Consider the following 22,408-nt stretch of genomic DNA (forward strand, 5'->3'; position numbering starts at 1 on the left):
CAATATAACATTCCCAAGAGGGAAAGTGGATATTAAGCTTGACTTTGCTCAAGTGACATCTAAACATTCTTAATAAATACATACATATACACATACTTTCTTAGGTTTAGCTCATAAAAAAGAGCTATTATTTTCTTTTATTGTGTTTATACATAGCTCAAAATTAAATCTCAGCACCATTTGAAGACCCAGTCCTGTATTTTGCTATCCTCATTCTGCAGGAAGCTTACATTTGTAATTAACTATAAGAAAGGAAATGTACCACATTATTTTACTGAATTACAAATTTAAATTACAGCAAATTTTGCTTTGCTGAATTGGTGTCTGTACTCCTGTACTGTCCAAGTTCTCACTGTTTAATACTCCCACCAGTTTCCATTGGCTTTGGGTCAGAATCTAGAATCCAGATACTTTCTTTAATTGTATTATAGTTATGCACAGAACATACACATTTAATTCAGAGCATCATCATGACCTGTTCATATTTGCTTACATCCAGGGAGCGACACAGTGCCTCATGAGGATTCAGAATACCACATGTGATGGCTATGACGGCTGGTGAGCATCCTTATTAATGGTTATATTTTTTCAGCATCAACATACAAATAGAGTATCCTGGGAAGTAGAATCATTTTGTGATTCCACTAAACAGATCACAATACAATAGTTAATACCACAGTCAAATTGCACAGTTTGGTGAAGTTCTTTACATGAGAATTTTGGCACTCTGTGTATATCCAAAGCCCAAATTCTGACTAAAATATGAGAAGAGCACATGTTGCTGCTTTTTCTAATATTACATGCTTAAACCATACTTTATTTACAGCTTCCAGTAGCTTTCAGCTGAATTTGTGGTTGTGCCCGCTCCACGTAGCTGCAGAAGGCTAACGAACCCCTTGGTGTTCACATGATCACCTTTGTGCAAACGCATCCTTATTCTGTCATCTACTGGCGGCGTGCTTCCCAGCCATGTTCTCTGCCAGTCCCTTCCAGTTTGCCAATTACACAAGCTGCTTCCCAGACATCAGACAAAAATTCCACAAGACTGCTGTGCAAGCGTACCCTAATTAACCATCAGCTTAATTAGACAATTTACTGTGTAATTAGCAGGCAATTAGTCAACACCTCTCAGATCTTATTGACTGCTGTGACAGCCTTCCTTAGTCTACACATTCCCATACGCTTCCACCACCATGATCCCAGCCCCATCCTGCACCACAGCAACCCTTGCACGGGAAGGGAAATCATATTGCATAACAAGGAAAGAGGGAGAAAAATCAATATATAGCCTGTTCATTTATTGAACTGTCTTCTAGCCAAGGCTTTTGTTTTTCTAGCAAAAGAAGGTCAGCTGCTAATGAAAAGCCACCCAGCTATAGCATTAACTTACATATTTTTCATTTGCAATATGTTTTAGGAATTTTTTTTAAAACGCTTACATTCCACTGACTTGTGAAGGAAGTCAAGCAAGTAGAAGTTAAGGGAAAAAAATAATTTATAAACTTACTTACATATTGCAGGTTTAAGTATCTGCCTGAGACTAGTGAAAAGGTGCTGATAGCTGCTTTTGTAACCTATTGCTAGCATTGTAATTAACTGCTTCATAGTTCAAAATGCACCAGGAAAGTCAAAGTAGATTACTTTAAAGTAAAATAGTGAAAAGTAAACACCTGACAATTCAACAACAACAGTGTAATTCAGCAGAAATAATTTTTTGAAGTAGTATGAAATCCTCCACACAAATCTAAAGTTGTATGCACATATAATACATGATGTTGGAATGTACAATGAAAGACAATAATAATATCTATATATTAGGGGATTATTAAAAAAGTATGTTCCTATTTCCTGTTTCTATAGACCAAAAACTGGATTTTGCATTTAGCTGTGACAAGAGCATTTTGGATAATTCTTAAAGTAACAATTCCAAAGTTCATGAGATGGACACACTGAAGCATAAAGACCACTTCTCCTTTTTCTAACGTAGTATCTCAGTAGACCTACTGAAGTCTGGATTGTATTCTGGATTTTCTTATAATTAAAATGTGGAAATGAGGAAAAAACCCAAACACTACATATACACTTAACCAAATGGGGAGGAGGAGAAAGTCAATGACTTGACAGGAGCCAAACTTCTGAATTCCATAATGGCAAAATATATATATTTTTTTTTTTTTCCTGAATATCTGTGGTAATCTCTCAAAGTCCATTATGACAATTCCAATAAATAGGGAAATTTATGCCATTTATGTTAAGAAAAGCAAAAAATGTTAAATACGGCCGTATGCTGTGATTGTCTTGGACAGCCATTTTTAAATATAACTATTAAGAAAAATATATAACTTTTTATAATAAATTATTAAATACATGAATGCCACTTAAGAAAGTTATATGTCATCAGCTGTTTTGAAGGAAGCAAAATACTAAAAAGAGTTTGCAACAAATCTGAATTGAGAATGAAACTTAAGTGTTAATATTCTGTATTTCAGAATTACACTTGGCGATTTCTAGCTTACACTGAAACTGTGTTTTTAGCTGAATTCCTTTTTCATACAAAATTAAATGAGGTGTTGCAGAGATTACCAACAAACTTCCAAGGGCATACAAAACAACCACAGAAACTGACACCTGAATGATATTTTACACAAGTATGTTACATAGTTGTTTTTTAGAATCCTGATTATTCAGGATGTGATATTCAACAACATTGAGGACTTCAGATACAGCCATCAGTAGCTGCAGATACTCAGCAGTTTTAGAAAATTATGAATGCGTGGTCTCTTTGTCTCACTCTCTTTTGTTAAATATTTGCAGATATTTTCAGAAGAATTAGGTAAATAAAGCAAAGAGCAAAGCAACTTCTTCAACATAAAAGGAAATATCGTGCAGATTTTTGCATCTATTTTGTTTGACTGATTGGCGAATAGTTGTTCTGTGAATAGAAATCACATATTCTCTTAAGTACTGGCCACTTTCAGAACATCATACATTATGCTGAGCAGGAATGAACACTCTTGCTTCTGGCAGTTATTTTTTATAGAAAGGCTTATGTATCAAAATACTCAGTATTTCAATCTTCATGCTCTTCTGTATTTCACTGGAACTGCTTCTCAGTTATGTCACTCTGAGTGCATAATGAGTTTCATTAAAATATGCAAGTTTTCAGATTAAAAAACTACCTAAAATACTGGTTTACAAGTCTTATATATAAACTGCCTAAAGTATCCAAGCTCAAACTTCATGATCAAATTTATACTTTTTATGTTAGCGCACTGTTGCTCTACTGTTTTAAACCATTTGCTCCGGAAGAAAAGAACTTGAAAAAGAAACAATCTTCAAATACTCTGTAAAAACCAAACAGATGAACGGAAACCTAATCCTGACACAACTACATAACTGAGCAGCTTTGAGGAAGATAAGTCATTGGTGGCTTAAAGACTCTATGGAATTTATGAAATGAGCTCAAGAAGCACAAGACATAAAAGTTACAGCTAAGCTTACTCTGCTCCATGAGGGTGAATGGAAGGAAAAGAGAAAATATGGAAAGCAACTTGCTCATCTTCTGTTTGTAAAAACCTGTCTGGTAGCAGAGATGAGGTTTACTGACTCAATGCTCACGCCCTGCATGACAGATCCCTCTTTGCCTTCACTGATGAGTTGTCACTTTGTGCTCCACACCTCAAGACAACAGACTTCTCCATGATAGGCTTTGTGTTGTGGCTCTCATTTCAAAAGAAATGCAGCATTACCGCAATATTAAATGTCACAGGAAGAGTGGGACTAAGCATTTGCCCAGAGGTTCAATTTTTTATCATGAATTTGTAAAAAGTTTTTCATTTCTAAAGTAAGAAATACCATGACAAAGAGGGAGAGACTTTGTACAGTTGTTAAAACTCTTGCTTTAAAAATGCAGCTCATTATATTCAACATTCAAAGTATTAATCAGCCAAAATAACCACGTTTCCTAATGGTAAAAACAGATGCGCCTGCAAGAATTTGAGGTGTACATCTACTTGGTGCAGACTTCAACTGTAATAGGAAGGGACTTGGTTCATCAATAACAACCTGGGTAAAGCCCTCAGTTCCAGACTCCTTGGCCTCTCGGCTTTGTCTGTGTTGTTCAAGCTGTGCTACATCTCTCCAGACTGGGATTCCTCCAGGGAGAAGATGTGCCAAGTCCATGCAGATCCAAGTGTGGGGACTGAGGAGAAAGAAAGGTCACAGGCAGTCCTCTCTCAGTCCTCAGACAGCAATTTAGTAGCCATGAGTTATTAGCATTTAAAGAGAGCTTCCAGGCTTTTTTGTACTGGGCCAGGGATGCCCAGTACTAAGTAGAGATGAGTTCTGGTACATAAGTTGAACATATCAGAGAAATACTTTTTCTTGAGGAAAAAGGAGGAAAATCTGTTTTCCTGCCACTTATTTGGATTCACTGAATGATTTGTTTCTTTTTTGTAGTCAAATAACACACTTTCTATATAAAAAATATTCAAGTAAAATACAATGTTATGGCTACAGCATTTAAATTTTCTATTGTGTTTCCCTATAATAGTCTTTTACTTCCCCTGTAAAACTTTGCTAATTTTATTCAGTGATCTAAAAATGTAAAAATTGGGGAACAATAAAGCTGGTATTTCTTACTAAAATTCTTTCAGAGATATGGAACAAAATAAGGTATGTAAAGAACTCATAAGAATATTAAAACAAATAATAATAATTTTAAGATGAAATATGTAATATATAATATTAAGATTAATATATAATATAAATACAATAAATTAACTCACAGAGTTTTGTGTGCTAAGGAATCCTGTAAAATGACCATTTTTCTCTTCAAAAAAGGTAGCTAATAAAAGTTGTCTGATGTTATTTAGTAGAAAGGCAAACAGTCCTTTTTATATTTGACATTAACAATCTGATCATTCCTCTCCCCAAAGAAAGCCCATACAGCTTTCATACAGACCACACAATAAAGAATAGTCATATTTCTGTTTACTGAGATATCAACTGGCATTTCGTTGCAAGTCAATGGTCTATCTTTGCTACAGCATACTAGACCTCAATCTGGCATCGACAAATGTCAAGAGTATAAAAAAAAAATAAAATTATAGGATGGAAATCAAAAGCATGTTCTAAATTCCTAAAAAAAAATGAAACAAAGTTCACCTAAACATATTTGCTGCAGAAATCAGTACAATATTCAGCTGTCAATCTTGAAAAACAATGAGGGAGCGATGCTGTCAGTAGGACAGGATAATAACATTTCAAGCAGATGTTCAGGCAGGGCTCTAATTCTCACTGAACTCCCTTGGTAAGCATTTAATTTCTTTATCATATGCAAGCTAGGCAAATTGTACTTCATCAAAACTGTATTGTGAAATATTAATATTTTATATTATAGCAAAACTCCATAGAATAACCTTTGTCATATTAAGAACATCAGAATTTCAAATGTCATGGTTCTGCATTTTAATGCATCTTAAATAGCTTTTTGGCTTGGCATCATAAATTATAACTAGTTTAATCTAAATTACTATGCTGTAATATCATACAAAAATATACTTTTTGTAATACCGATTCACTTCTGTGAAATACTAATGTTATGGAAAACAAAGCATCATTGTACCATGATTTTTTTACCACCTTCAATTATGGAGCGAGATGCACACAGTGCAAATGTACAGAGAGAGAATTAGTTAGAGCGTGAATATGTATATCGTAATAACAGAACACAGAAACACGATATTTCCTGGGTAAATCAATTAATTCTCTACCAGCAATGGTTTTAATTTAGAAATGGTTCTGAAAATACATTGCAGAATCTACATCAGTGAATTGTATAAACATATATTATGACTAGAAAGTTTTCTCCACTATGGTTTTGTTCAGATTTAATCTAGTTTTAATTGTAGCTTTGTTTTTAAAATCATCCATGCAACTTGCTCCATATATAATGAATAAAAAATATTAAAGATTAAAAATGAAGTTAGTCTGCATGTTGATTTCTGCCGGTTCTCATAATAAAGGCAACTGTTTCCGCATTATTGAAAGCGACAGCATCACAAATCAATGTGTGTCACAACAGAATAAAGACAGATGTATCTGATTAATCAGAATTAAATTTTAGAAGTGAAGGAAGTATCTAAAAAAAAAAAATCAAAGTAAACATTTCTGCTGTCCCAGTTGTTTTTTTCTTCTTTCTAAGCAGCCCATACAATACAGCAAAAGAACAAAGCCTGAACTCAGCTGATAAAACCCCAATTTGTCCTATAAACTTCTCACTGTAGTAGTGGACATGGTATAGAGATGCAGACACTTCATATAAGCTGTGCATTATTTTGATACTATGTTTACACAAACTTTCTGATTACAGGCTTTAATGCAAATTCTGTGTACTAAATAATGCTCAATAATAAATTCTAAGTAAATAAATCACCTCAGTATAACACTTCTACTAAAAAACTCCCACTCACATTTATTTGTTATATTAATGCAGTATCTCTCATTTTGTGGGTAGTTTTCTGTCCATCTCACCTCTAAAAGAGGTTATAATCGGTATTCATTTATTGTGGGCTCTATGACATGCAGCTCTCCCATTTCCCTTCAATACCCTGCCAACAGAATTTACAAATAATATGTTGCAGCAGAGAGTTATCTGAATTAGACAGAAATACTATTTGAACCAACAAAGCGGTGAGCTATTGATCCTGCAGTCTAAAAGGGAAGGCATGAATGTTGGAAAAGGTGTGTAAAGGGACATTTTTGTTCTACTACCATTTGTCTTTCCTAGTGATAGGCCATTTTAAAAGCAGTTATTCTCATTTCTGGAAGAAATTAAATCTACTTGATACTAAAGCAGCTGTGCAAAGATGTTTAATATAGTAAATAAAATCCTACAAGTCACTATCCCCCCACCTCAGATACCTACAGACACATGCAGATACAGCACCATATAATTAATATTTGCATTGTGCTGTAATATCCAGTACCTTCTAAAATATTTAAAGTGCAGCATACCTAAAGGTATAAAAACTCTGAAGGAATTTCAGCTATTTCTCATGTTAGCTTTTTTATGTTTCAACAATAGTACAGTAGTATACAAGAACAAACTTTTGCTGAATCATTCAGAGTTGAAATCCTCACCCTACAAACAGAAAGTGCTACCCGGATAGTCAAGAAGGTGATTATGCAGCCAAGACTGTGGGTGTTTGAAAAGGGAGTGAGCATGGCATCGAACAGTTAGTGCTCTGTTAACTCCCTCCGGGGCAACATGTGGTGCTTTCCAGGTGAGGCCAAGACAGATGACGGCTAGGAAAACCGGGGGAGCAAATTCTGGATTCTATGCATTGCACCAACATGCATACAAGAATCTCCAGCCTCTCCTGGGATGCAGGGATCCCTCACCTGGCATTTCAGAGGAGTGCCAAAGGATGCCCTGGGTCAACAGGGAAGTCACTAGTTTCCCTACCAGTGACTGAACACAGCGGTGAACTCAGCAATCGACTCTGGAGAAGGAAGTGTTTCTCCTGCTGCCAAGCTCCCCATGGCCACACAGGCAGTTTACACTTGGCCTTTAACTGCTGCACACACAAAGGAAGCTCGCAAGTTAAGTCTAACCAGGACAGATACAAAGAGGAGACAAGATGGACGAACACAGAATCACGTAAAATCAAGGCTGAAATGGAGGAGCTCCAACTACCAAAAACTGTGTCTAGTGAGCTCCTTTCCTCCCAGAAGCTGCTCCACTCGTGCGAACTGTCTGGGGAGCATCTCTGTCTCCTCAGATCAGGAAATCTTTGTTCCTGGTCCTGCTACCCCATTCGCTGTGACTGGCTGGGCAGGACAGCTCAGTCTGAAGTCTATATTTCCACAGGTGCTGTAGCCCAAGAGAGTGTTCTACTCCCTTCTGAACACTGCACAAGATTTATCCCTACATAATCGGAAGCAAAGTTGAAAACAAAACAAAAAAACAAGTTAGAACATTATGCCAACCCCTATTATTCCAAATCTTTTTTCTACCAATTCCTTGTTCTAGCGCTAAGTCAACAAGAACAGTCTTTATATAGTACTCATTGTTCATGTAAGAACTGCTGTACCTCATTGAGCTTTTCTTCCCATTTCAAATATTCATTTTTGTAGCATTAATTATCAGGCTACAATTATAAACAAAAGCAATTGTATTTCTGCAGCACCTCGCAGCCAAGCATCTCAAATCATGTCACAAACACTAAGGCTTAGCACCTGTGGAAAGTGCGCTACTGGGAAGAATACAATAGCAGAAAAACTAGGTAGTACTCGGGTGGGACACAGTCCCAATGCACACAGCAATACATGATTCAAGAGTTTAGGCATCAGAGAAAGACTACTGCCTCCTACTAAACTTTAGAAGAAAGCTTAGCTAGAAATAATGAAGACTGGACTAGAATTCATCCAAAGCACTTTTCTGAACTTCACCACATTGAAATAAATACTACCTGTAATAATTTGCATCTTATTGCAACAAAAAGATTTTAAAGATTATGTTTTATAACCACTTAAGACACTTGCTTTTAGCAATCCTCTCACGTGAAAGATCTCCATCCAAGTCACACATCCAGAGCACAGCATCCAATGGAACACTTTGCAGTTGCCACTTGAGAAATGACTCAGAGTCTGCTGCTTAGTGGAGTACCAACATCACTTCCTACAACATGCATGTCTTTCCTCCTGAACTCCCACCCAAGCTGGAACTCAGCCAGTGTCTGTTTAGCTCTTGAGATACACAGTAATCAACATGCAGTCTGGCAGGACTGTGAGCATACCAGTGACAAAACTGACAAATATATAAATCTCAGTACTTGCTATGAGTTGCCTTTTGCTTAGGCACTGAATAATTACAGCTGACGGTATGTTGTACACATAAGTCAGTTGTAAACATACTTGAATGACATTTATGTCCTAAAAAGTGTTTCAATAAGAAACTCTGTGAAATAGATTGGAATCTCAATTGCAATCCAAACGAACACTTACTTCCTTAGGGCTACTTCAATTGTAAGCCATTCTGACATATTTTACAGTATGCTGTAGTAATACAGCACTTTGTCCTTAGACCCTTCTCATGTTAGAGGGCCACCATCTACAGCTGATTCACTTATGGTACTTACCCACGTAGAGGTGGCAGAGTAACAAATCCACCTTTTCTCTTCTGCTAAGGTCTCCATCCATCAGTACACTTTTACATCCAATCTCTGAACCAAGAATAAAAGTCCATTGTTTCCAAATTCATCTCAAAAGCTCTCTTCAGCCCACACTACTGTTTGTCACTGGTTGGCAACACATTACCATTATTCACACTGTTACTCATGCCTATGCCCAAGAATTTACCTTTGATTCTCTTCCTCTCTCCCCAAGTCAAACTCTATCTACAGCTTGGGCCAAATTTTGTTTCTTTTCTCTGCAACACCTTGATCAAAACTGTTTTTTTTCTTTCACTGTATGAATGCCTTGCTCAAAACTGTTTTTTTCTTTCACTGTATGAATGTCTTGCTCATACTTCTTTTGCCATTTTGAACGTAGTGACAGGAAAGCCATCCTGAATGCAATTCTCATGTCAAACAAGCAATTACACTTTAAATCACAGAATCATTTAGGTTGGAAAAGACCTTCAAGATCATCAAGTCCAACCATTAGCTCTCACTGCCAAGGCCACCACTAAATCATGTCCTTAAGAACCTGATCTACACATCTTTTAAACACCTCCAGGGATGGTGACTCCACCACTTCCCTGGGTAGCCTGTTCCAATGCTTTACAATCCTTTCCATGAAGGAATTTTTCCTATATCTGAAAAGAACCTCCCCTGGTGCAAGTTGAGGCCATTTCCTCTCATCCTATCATTTATTACCTGTGAGAAGAGACCGACACTCACCTCGCTTCAATCTCCTTTCAGGTACTTGTAGAGAGATAAGGTCTCCCCTCAGACTCCTTTTCTTCAGGTTAAAAAAGAGCCCCAGTTCCCTCAGCTGCTCCTGATCAGACTTGTGCTCCAGACCCTTCACCAGCTTTGTTGCCCTTCTCTGAACTCTCTCCAGCACCTCAATGTCTTTCCTGGAGTGAGGGGTCCAAAGCTGAACACAGTATTTGAGGTGGGGCCTCACCAGTGCTGAGTACAGCGAAACAATTACAACCCTAGTCCCACTGGCCACACTATTCCTGATACAAGCCAGGATGCTGTTGGCCTTTTTGGCCACCTGGGCACACTGCTGGCTCATGTTCAGCCTCTGTCAGTCAACAACCTCAGGTCCTTTTCCACCAGGCACCTTTCCAGTCACTCTTTCTCGAGCCTGTAGCACTGCCTGGGGCTGTTGTGACCCAAGTGCAGGATCCAGCACTTGGCCTTGTTAATCCTCATGCAATTGGCCTCAGCCCAGCAATCCAGCTGGTCCAGATCCCTCTGTAGAGCCTTCCTACCCTCCAGCAGATCAACACTCCCACCCAACTTGGTGTTGTCTGCACTTACTGAGGGTGCACTCGATCCCCTCACCCAGATCTACACAAAATACTCTATTTTAGTTGCCACGCTGAGCCATAGCCTTCAAGACTTAATTCTAACTACCTCCTCTTTCACTACATGTTACTGAATATTTATGTCACTGTACTACAATCCTTCAGCACAACTACTCTTCCCCCAAAGGCTCGTTTTATGTTGCCTCCACCTTTCTCTTCCACTACCCACCCAGCCTCAAGCTTACACCCACATCATCACATTGCAACTGCAACTCAATTTCATTGGCTTATCTTGACAGTCCTTAGCACAGAAATTGCCTTTCATGAGTCGTGTGACAAAGTTGTTACTCATTCCCTTTGCATCCTGATCCCTCATAGAAAACATTTTCACCGCAATATTTTAAAAAAGGACTAGTACCCTCACAAGTTGGTTAATATTAAAAGGTCAGAGAAGAATGTAACAGCAAACAAAACCAGAAATTGTGTCACCTTTACACTGCACTGTTGGAACCTTCCAGGGTAGCTGACCTACACAATGTACCACAACTTTCCCTGTTGTCTTTATGCTACCTAGATTTAATAGTGTCATTCCCAAAAGATTCAAATTTTTCAAATATACAAAGAAATGGTTACATGCTAAATATACCTTTAAATATTTCCTTACCTTATCCAGGGAGAATGTTTTAGTGACAGCAAAGCCCCATCCAGCTTCAAAAGCTCTTCGAATCATTGAAGAACTAGTAGTAGGGGTTGCACTGGCCAGGCCAAAAGGATTTTGAAACTTCAGTCCAGCCATTTCTACACTGATGTCTACTGAATCGATAGGAGTATAGAAGAGTGGTAGTTCTGGAACAGGAGAAACTGCAACACCATGTAAGGACTGTAAAAAACAAACAAAAATCACATAAATTTTTGTTGATTAATTTTTATATAATTTATTATTAACCCTGATAAGGGAAGAAATAATATATAATAACCCAAAGTTTAAGTATTCTATTATGTGTTCAGACTCGCAAACCAGCAAAACATGCAAATGCTTGCATAGGTAACACCTTCTGGCCAAACAGCATTCTTGCTGAAATATTATGCTATGCTAGGAAAAAAAAAATAATAATAATAATAACTGTTACTTTATATCCTGTACTGCTATCCTGGTTCAGTCCAAAGGTTTATTCAGCTACTCTGAACAGCCAGTTCTTTTCCCTACTGCAGCCAGAAGCAGTGAGATTGAAAAAACAAAACCAAAATAGGGTAAGCACAGACAGACTCTTTCTAGTTTTCTTTGCAGGTGCCAGTCTATAAAAAGTGCTGGGACTTGTGAAAAATGAGGGAAGTAATACATGTTCAAGATCACTTAGCCCTAATTCAATATATTATATTTTGAACTCCTGCACCTTTTTTCCCACTTTTAAAGATTTTATCTAATCTATGAATTCAGATACATATCAATATATCCGAAGTAGCATTGCTTTAATATTTAATTGTATTAATAGAAATACTTTAAAAGTGACAAAAATTAGACTCTGATTTGGGATCAAAGAACATCATACACTCTGTCTCTGCAACACACCACAGTCACTTTTGTTTTCACTTTAAAGACAGCATTTTCTCTGGAGAGTCGGTAAAAAGCTTTCAATGTAAATGTTGCATCAAATACTGTAAAAATTATATAGAGAAAATCTTTTTCCATGTATGGATACTGAACAGAATCCTAATCAGGCTGTGGTAGGCAAAATTAAAATCTTCGCTCACTCAAATGGTTGACTCAGTAAAATCACAGAGAAATAAAGCAGGAATTTCTAACACAGAGAAGCCCTACACAGTCTGTGTTCCTAAGTCCCAGCATAAGATCACAGTAGTGTCTTCTGTCTTTACAATGAAGATTTCTTCAGCAGGACCGAAAGAACCTCTACCAGAGGTGTGGGGAATATTTTCTGTAACAGATTAAAAACCTCAGCCACTTACAAATTGCTACCTTTCAGAATTTTTTTTTTTAAACGAGTTTGCCCCGTTTTTACCTGTAAAAACTAATAAGCATGGATGGGATGAAGGTTTTTTGTTTTAGTGCCTTTTGTTTCCTAGGCTGCTTCAACACCTAATAGTTCACATCTGTCTGGGGTTTTTTTTGACTACCTGGATTCATGTCTCAGATTCTGATCCCAGAGCTTCTATTCCTGTGACAGAAAGCACACCTTTTGAGGCCAAATTTTCTGGTGGCTTGAAAGCACTGAAAGTAGTTGAATTGTCCTACCCCAAATGATGCAAACCTGAATGTATCTCTAATAGTGGACATTTTGAGAAAGGTTAATTTTTAAAGATCCCTAACGCCTGGGACCAAACTCCCTTCCATATCACGACCTCTCCCGGCTGGCAGCTGATGCAGCCACACTTCATAAGAAGCCAAACATCCCCATTTCCCCCTTCCCAAGTGCCCACTACTGCCTCCACATCATACTCCACAGGGCTGTTTTCCTACACCAGGAGAATCTGAGTCCTTAGAAGACCAACAGCCTGGCACTCTACATCTCAAAAGTTTTTGTTAACTGATAAACCAAAGAAAAAGCAAAGGAAAAAAAAAAAAAGAATTGTCTTATTTTGGGTTTGATTTCATCCTTTAAAATTTTTTTAGTCTTTCTTAACTAAAATTTCAATAGCAATGAAATGTTGTTTGCAATGCAAAACCAGAACTTCCTGGATCATACAGTTGAAATTAAAGCATTTTTAAAAGGTCTTTTGTCTCCTACGTATTTGGAAATGGGGAAATCTGCTGAAATCAACACTGATACACTGAACTCTTACATTGAAGTCTTTTTTTTTTTTTTTTTTGATTTTGATTCTGCAAGAGTCACAGCAAAGAAACACTTATGGAAAGGTTTTTGGCCAATTCCACTCTATGTGCACATGTGAGTAATAAACCTAATTTTCAGTTTTGAAAGCAGCTATTTGTTAATTAATTTGCTATGGAGAATTATTAAAATGTTCTCTGTGAATACATTTCAGTCTGTGCATTGCTCACAAACTATTCATTGCCTTTATAACTGTAAATATTGACTGCTATAGAGAGATAGATTAAGTGCTTAATATGCACTTAATATGTATTTTGTTTTATTTCCCAAGCAGGACAATTAAATCTCTAAATGTTGCTCTCAGCTAAAATGAGTGTTCCTTGACAGTAACTCCTAACTAGAGACCCCAAAGGAGCTTTCTGTATAAAACAGAAAATAAATATTCAAGATAAAAAAACTAAAATCCACCAGAGCAGTGAAAGACTTTTGAACCACATGGCTGAATACACCCATGCAAAAATAGGTCTTGCCTCCTGCATGCCAACATGCAACATGGTCATAAGTCACTTCCCAAACCATATGCAAAGAAGCCTATTCCTCTTGCCAAACTTCCCTCACAAAAAGCAAAACCACAAACAATTCCACCCAGATGCACTCAAGCACCACAAGATGTGCCTAATGATGAGGTGACCCAGGTGGAGACGGCAGAGGGAGGATTAAAAAAGGTTTCAATGGAATAAACCTGGTCTTTAAAAACACACAGGGGCAGGATGCAGTTGAAGGTTCAGTAGTTAGTGGCTATACATCCTCCCAGACTTATCTCCCTTCTTCCTATCACTTTCGTTTTTGCTCTGTTTTTTGCTGTTTTTTTTTTCTTTTCAGCCCAACACTTATAAAATAACAACACATTAGAGCTTAGTAAATTTATTTATCTACAAAGCAAAACTTTGGGCAAACTAAAATGTTTTATAGCTTCCTGAAAGTAAAATCATCTTTATAATGAAGGATTTCCCTGACATTGCACAAACAAATTGGAAAAGAAAACCTGCAGGCAAGGGTTTATTTATCATAACTCTTCCCTTGATTTTTAAAAATAGAGGACAAAATGTGTGGCTCATTCTTCCTCAAATTTGATGCCAACCAGCTGAGCTAACAATATTGCAGGTACTTATTGTTCCAGTCACAGTAATTTTCTGGATAGTGGAACAGGGTGGTGACAAGGCCCCAGTAGGTTGCCTGCAGTGGCCGTGCCTTACTCTAACCAGGATATGCCCAGAGGCAAAAGCAGCAGAGTCTGTAGTGCAGGGCTAGGAGACAGGAACTCGGCTTTAGACCTAATACAATTTGTGACATTCGTTTTCTTTAGATAGAGAAAATTCTTAACCACAGTGATATGGTCTAACTCCATTTTCAGCCTTTAATAAAGACAGACTGTGAAAGTGAGTAGCTGTATTAGTGTTATTTTTCACAGAGAACCTTCTCTACAAATCCTACTGCCTGGAAGAGTTTTTCTGAATAATTTCATCTCACTCCTGCTTTCTCTATTTTTAAGTCTCATCTTAAAACATTTCTTTTCTTCCTTGCATTTGCTTCTTCTATCCTCTCTCTGATTATCCATTATTTAAATTTGTTAAATAAACTTCAACTTTGTTAAATATGCCTATGTTATTTCATACAATCTCAGAATGGTTGTGGTTGGAAGGGATGCCTGGGGACCATCTAGTCCAACGCCCTTGCTCAAAGCAGGGTCAGCTTGAGCAGGTTTCTTGTACTTGCATTTAGTCCACCCTTTTGCAAATGGTGCTCTGTTATTTATCTCCATGCTAGAGTTTCATATGTTGTTCTAGCTAAACAAAGCAACACTCCATTTTTCCTTTGGTTAATTCTGAAAAGCAGCAGACAACATAACTAACAGCTTCAAAGACAAGCTTCCTGGGAACCACCCATCTCTGGTATTGATTATGAAATAATGTACATTCATGCATGCTCGAGGGATAGATGAGAATGGTCAAACCTTCATAAAATGATCAACAACTATACTCCTCAGATACAGAGCCCATATATTTTTTGACAGCATAGATAAAGAAAAAATAGCAAATATACAACACTGGCTCAAAATAACACAGTGATGTGCTCAAAATTCATATTGAATAGCATCTTAGTGAAGTGCAGTTTATTCTTTAAGTGTATCATGTACCTTTCAGTCTAGGAAAAATATAAAAGAAACAGCCCACACTGGGGAGATTACAGTAAAGAAAAACATAGATTTAAATAAAAGAAAACTTCTTGTGAATCAGAGAGGAAAAGTCACTTTTAAAGAGGGATTGTAGAAAGAAGAAGATGGCACTTTGACTGCCACATATGGGAAAACGCTCCACAGGTAAGTGTACGAATAGAGCAGGAGTGAAGCATTAAGGCTGGTGCAGTGGTCCAGAAAGCAAATACTGGAAGAATCACGATGTAAAAGCTGTCTTTGCTCTCAAGGCAGGCATAGAAAATTAGAAGTTAGTCCTGCAATAATTGTGAATTACCCTGAATATAACGATTATACTATTAAATCCCATTCACTGATGAAGAAGAAATGAAGGGTAACTGAGGCATAGAAGAGAACAGCAGCCTATATTGCTTCTGCACAGTAAGAAGTCACTGTTGGACAAAAGTGAGGGCCATTACAATTCCCAGACTAAATAATTCACCAAGATTATTTTACAGAAATTTTTACTTCGTTCATTGAATAACAAAAATGGTTGAATCTTGAAAAAATGTTGTGAGTAGCAGATAGTTGCATGAATTGGGCTGATTTTGTTTGGATCTCTAATAACTTGCAAAGAATGATTCTAAGACTGACTGTGTTTTCTGACAGGTTCTACTACAACTATCCTTAGTTAGGCTTTGACTGGTCATGTTTATAGAAACTAACCTGACACAGCTGCAGGCAACAATTCCTGAGATGAACCTATGCTTCATATAGTGGGAGGAATATGTGAAGAGGCAGGAGATATTCAGGCAACTAATGATGGAAAGTTTCCAGATAAGAGCAGCCAAGAAGCTTCTGTAAATAACTCCCAGTTTTGAGCATAAGGCATTTTTGCTGGCAAGTCCTTGAGTCTGGATCTCATGCTTCATGTGACCATGTGCCGGAGCTTGCAATGGTTGGGGTTTCAGGGCATATATCAGACCCATGTGTTTGCTTTGCCTTTTGCCTGGAGTAGGCTGGGACACAGTCAGCGGGCAGTTCAAACAGTGTGTTCTGCAAGTAGTCAGGCTGGTGGTTTTCAGTTTCAGTCTTTGACATGGTCTTGAGTTGGCTGAAAAATCCTATGGAATAGCTTTATTTTTCTAAAGGCTGACCACATTATTTGTAGATCCTGGTGCTGACATAGATGGCAATTTTGGAAATGGCTACCTATTCCTGTAACTAAAATGCAAATGGATAGATAGTATGAATGTATTTATTTAAAATTTAACGTGGCATTCAGGCGATCAGAGAAAAGGTTGCTTGCTTCAGAATCTCACAGTAGAGAAAAACTAAGGAAGTGTGTAGGTGTATTTTTTCATTTGATATTGGAAGTTCCCTGAATACAAGGCTGTGAATTGAACATGCACACACACATTTGCACAAAGGCATGAACATACCTACCCTTATAAACATTAGGGTTAGAATCCTGCTCTAGACAACTTCTTTAAAAAAAAAAGCAGCTCTTCTCCAGTCACTAAAATTTGTACCAGGTCCAAACACTGGTGAAGTAAATTGCCAAATTACAGCACTCTGCACCACAGCAACCAGATTTTACAGGGACTGCACATCCAAATAAATGCCCCTGGGCAACCCATTCATCTAACAGCTGGAAAGGTGACACATGACATTTGGAAACTTTCCTGTGAAGATTGCTGTAAGGCTTTCCCATTAGCTTCCTGGTGAGACTGTAAGGTCGAATAAGCTGCCTTACAACCTGCAAAGGGTAACGGAAATGCTCTAATATCACAAGCCTGCTTGATTTAAAATTCTGACTCTCAAGCTATGACTACTCAGGTTTTTTCCAAACTATTCAATACATTCCAGAATGGAAAAAATCCCACAAGATTTGGGAAGGAAGCAACATGATTAAGGAGGGGTTTTAAGTGATGCATGTATTTTTAGAGGCTAAAGAGGAAAGAGACAAAAAGAAGGAGATAACCCCATCCTCCCCTATCACAGTTACCCAGATTCACTGTGCACTGAGAAATTAAGGAAACAGGTCAGAGATTAAAGATGTTTCACACACAGCATTTTCATAGGGTCTAAGAAGGCAGGACACAAACAGTGCTATAGAACAAGTGAGAAAGAATATGCACAGATACTAACAACAAGCTTTCAGTTGAAGTATTTTTAGGAAGTGAAATCAGACCCCAACAGCACGAAATTGCACAAATATGCAATCAGAGAGGCTTTGAGCAGATGGATGGGGGAGAAAGACATTGAGCTGTTACAGTCCCAACTTCAGTTGTTCAAATCTCTTTTTGAGGGAGAATGAATCATGCATCGTGTTTCTAAAAAGTTCCTTGCACTATGAACACACTCTTTGTCAGCTGGTTCTCCACACACAGGCTGTGTCTCCAGACTCTGAAGGTTTATCTGCAGCTCCTCTAGACTTTGTGCTCTTTCTTTTACTAGAACAATTAGGGCAGAGGTGCTCAGTCAGCAACACACAAGGAGCACTGAAAGGGAACATACAGTTACCAGGTTTTTCAAGCCTGTACCCCTTAAACTCACGTTTCTCAGTTAAATTCTCCTTTGCATTGTTTTCCTCTGTGCATTCTTGTGTCCAGTTTATCAGTCTCATCAGAGCAAACTTTCATTCCAGTGTAGATCATCTGAGTGGTCTGTAAACTATTAGTACACTTTCACTCTAAAAATACTAAATTGTCTTCCCCAGGTTAACAACACTGGCAGTATTTCACTTTTACTTTATGCACTATTGAGAGATTTTGCTTTTTAATTCTGATGGACTCACTTCTTTTCCCCAATTACCAAGTTAGGACTTCTGCTTGTACTGTGTATTGTGCAGGGAGGCTTGCTACCCTTGAGTGGAATTCAGAGTTGGGGCCAAGAACATGTTGCTTGGATTTTAGTGTTAAGATAATGTAAAAGCAAGCTGGGTTCAGCTACCCAAACTCAAGTATGTGATGCAAGCTGAATTAATCTATTATGTTCAAATCACCAGATATTTTAGGTATTAGTTCCTCAAAACTTGTATTTTTATTCCTAAACACAATGGAGTTGTTTTAACAATCACAATAAAAGTATCAATTAACAAAAGCAGATAGAAATGGGAAACAGAAAAATACTTTAAAAGAATTACCTGTATGTATCTGTGCATGTACCAGGAAGCTTGTTTTCCATCATTTACTGATTCCACTGTAGTGTTAGCAAGACCACCAATGTCACCCCCTGCAAACACCCAGGGTTCACTTGTTTGCATAGTTTCTGGATCTACTTCAGGAAGACCCCATCTGTTAAACTTGACAGGTGCCATGGCCTCTCTGACTGTAATTAAAGTGAACAAGTATGTTAACAGAAGAAACAAAAAACTGTTGCTAAAATCTGTCAAGTATACATTGATAACAATTAGAAAAGCAGTTCCAAGCCCTAGTTCTTTCATTTACCTAAACACAAATTTATAGCAGAAATGAAAAGTTCTTTTATATACACTAATGTTTTTGTTGAGCTAGTGGAGGTATGTAATTCCTGATAGGATTCAGAAAAAACAACTTGCATTATATAGAACAGCAGTTTGTTAGTACCAGAAAAGTAACCAGTTCTTGCATGCCTGCAAAGCCAGACTTGTGTACGAGATAAATGGACACAAGCATCACAAGAAGTGACTGACTTGATGTAGCTCAAGAAATAATTAGTGCTAACATACTTCTGGCCACTCCCTGAGAACACACTGCCACGTTTCACAATGTCATTCTCACTGGCATTATTCGTCTCTCACAGAAAAAGTCCAGTACTTCAAAAAAACCTATTAATGAACAATATTAATAAAGGAAAAATAAATTTTCTCCCTTTCCCTCCACCCATAGCTTTGTACCACACTTACCATATCAATGCGCTTTTCTCCTGAATAACCTACCATATACTCTCTTGTGCAACGTAATATACAGAATATGATTTTTGAGGTTTAAAACAAAAAAAAATAATGTTCATTATACAATTTTTAGAAATTCATTTAGATTGCCAGAATTTACTTCCCACTTTTGTTAACCCTCACAACAGACATAATACTGTGCTACTTTTTGACAGATCATTAATAAACCTGACTGAAAACTTTCAGATGGAACATCTTCCAACTAGGAAATGTTACGCTATCAAAGCTTTGGCTTTGATGAAGTGTGTTGGTTTTAAATAAATTTAATTCTGAAAAAGATATATTTCAATAAAGTCGAATCCATCCTGACTTAATATTTAAATTCAGAAAGAACATCCTGAAAGTAAGGCTCACTTCAAAATTTGTTACATATATTAAGAATAAAACTATAAAAGCACAATAAAAATTAAATGCTTACATGAAGATAAAATATTTTGTATCTTTTCAAATGAAATTCCCAATGGTTTTTTTAGAGCACACATTAAGATATCTTAATTTTTTCATGTTAGTAAACTATGTAGATATGCATTCTGCACATTAACTATTTTTGTCATTAAAAATAATGTAATGTGAAAATTTAAAAAAACTCAGGTTTTATATTGCATGGAATTATACAAATGGCATTAATTACATATAAATGCTCAGAAAAAATAATCTTGCTCTATGCTAACATACTTTTATTATGAATTTTAAATTATTTTATTATAATCAAAGACACTTCAAAGTAGCTTCATGAAAAAAATATCACTTTTTCAATAAATATTTTTAGCAGATGTTGATGGGGTGTATCAAAATAAGGGGGTTAATATAGCTTTGTCTATAGGAACTCCAGATTTTGCAATAGAAATGCAGCTTAAAATTGCAGTGTCCCTCAGGGACATACCACTAGCAGATGCAGATTGCCAAGGTCAATTAAACTGATGTAGTTGTGCTGTCATATATGTAAAAGAGAAACCTGCCCGTTTAAGTCAAGAATATTTCTCCAATAGCAGAGCAAAGTCACAGTATTGCCCCAGCGCGCGCCTGAGTTTACAGCAAGCTTCAAATGCATCTTTCTTGCACATTATGATGATGGAACTTTCTTCCAGGCTCTGTATCTCCTTTCACCTCCAAATCATATACTAGAAGTGTCGCTCAAAGTGGGGGTTGTGTATAATCCAAGGTGAAATAATAAAATAGGAAGCAAAGCACAAACACTATCACCTACTTGTCCCACCTACACTCTCTTCCTCACTCTTGGCATACATAAATATCCACAGGACTCACATTCAAAGCATTTTTTTGCAACTGGTTCAGAAGCCAGAATCACAGAAGAGAGTTTTACTGTAGCAGGTTTTCAAACCAGAAGTATTTAATCTCTCCTCAAGACCTATTGCTTGCATAATCCCACCCCCCCACACATACTTGTGACTTAACTTGGCAAAAATAATATTTGCATAGTAACAGAATCAAAAACTTACAAAATGGTTTCCTTTAAAAATATTTAAACTACTGAAAGATCACACCAAACACAATGTTCAGGGTGAGTCAGTTTTCAGTCTGGAAAATTAAAGCTGTGGCTTGTTTGTTTGTTTGGGTTTGCAGTGGTTTTTGTTTGTTTTGGTTTGGCTTGGTTTGGCTGTTTGTTTTTAAGGAAAGTGCTGATACTGGCCAATAGCAGTTTTATTAAGAATGCTTCAGTAATATTTATAAATCAATACATTAACTTTCTCTTTATGTCTCAGACTGTCTGTACTTCAAGAAAGCTTTTGATCATCTTATATTTGTCATATATAGGATAACTTATTGCATGCAGTGGTACCATCTCAGCATGTCGTCTAGACAGTTCTCACAAACTAAATACATACAGGCTTGTAAAAACATGTTTGGGAAAAAAAAAACAGAGGAAAAGTTGGTGCTGCAGGATTTGGTATCAGGGATTTAAGAGATGACTTTTTTTCTCAGAGACAAGACTGAACCACAGTAAAGGTGTTAGAGAGCAACATGCTATTGGAGATGTAGTTTTTCAGGCAAAGTGATATAAAACTGGAAGTTCTGACTACTTATTTCATTTCATCTTGTGGAAAAATAAGGTATTACCTCTGTTATCCTTGATCTATTACATTTCTCAAATCTATCTTCGGATTGTTTCCTACTAAAATAGCTGTCTGGACACAATTATACCAACAGTTCTTTGAGTGCAACGAGTGCCCAACAGACCTTCACCTGAAATATCTCCCTAGAGACTGGGGATTTGTCTGTCTGATCAGTATTTTTAAAATTGGGAAAGGGAAAGAACATTTCCCCGGTGGCAAGTCTGACATGGTATCCAGCAGCTATTTCCTTCTGTCGTTTTTGCAATCTCCAAGATTCAGGTTAAGTAAAAATAAGGGCATGATTTTAAAGCATCCTATGTAAGAGTTCCTAATGTCCTCATAATTTGGATCTTGTGCAACTGTGAGGCTGCAGGGAGCCCCTTCCAGGATACCTGTGGAACGACGGGGAGAACTTTGGTGTGCACAAAGTCCCTTCCCTGCCCCTGCAAGGGGCAAGAGAGACCCTAAGAGCCAAACCTGAGCTTGAAAGGAGGTGACTCCAACTATCCGGTCTCCGAATTGCTGTTTTGACACTGAACAATAAGCAAACTAGACACCTACTGTTTTTGTTGGTGCATCATTTGGGACAGGGTTAAAGAGTGCATTTTAAATCCCTGCACCTTTTAAAGTTTAAAACTAACATAGCTTTTTCTCTCGACAACTGAAAGTACAATACTGTGTCTGTGCTGCCTTCTCCATATCCTAGTGAGATATTACATATAATTTGAAAAGATCCTTCTGGATGAAAGAAAAGATACAACTGAATTATTCTGATGCTATCAAGTGATGCTAACACAAATAACACCAAACAAAAGGACAGTTCTGAATATATATTCCAAATTTGCTACATCCACAGAGCAAACAAACACAAATGGAAAAGTAGCAGCAAATTATAGCACTTGCAAAAACAATATTAAAATATAAGTGAATATA

The 22,408-nt window shown here is 37.2% G+C and overlaps 1 protein-coding gene across 1 annotated transcript in view; it reads right to left on the reverse strand.

Moving 5' to 3' along the window:
- Positions 1-22,408, reverse strand: part of DPYD (dihydropyrimidine dehydrogenase) — a gene marked incomplete at its 5' end in the record, with an annotated part of 297,412 nt that overhangs the window by 109,835 nt on the left and 165,169 nt on the right. The window contains 2 exons of the mRNA XM_080348775.1: positions 11,148-11,363; positions 18,612-18,796. Coding sequence (XP_080204901.1) covers positions 11,148-11,363; positions 18,612-18,796 — 401 coding nt within the window. The remainder of the gene's footprint in view (positions 1-11,147; positions 11,364-18,611; positions 18,797-22,408) is intronic.

This window comes from Nesoenas mayeri (assembly GCF_963082525.1).
Source record: "Nesoenas mayeri genome assembly, chromosome: 8".
Classification (NCBI taxonomy): Eukaryota; Metazoa; Chordata; class Aves; order Columbiformes; family Columbidae; genus Nesoenas; species Nesoenas mayeri.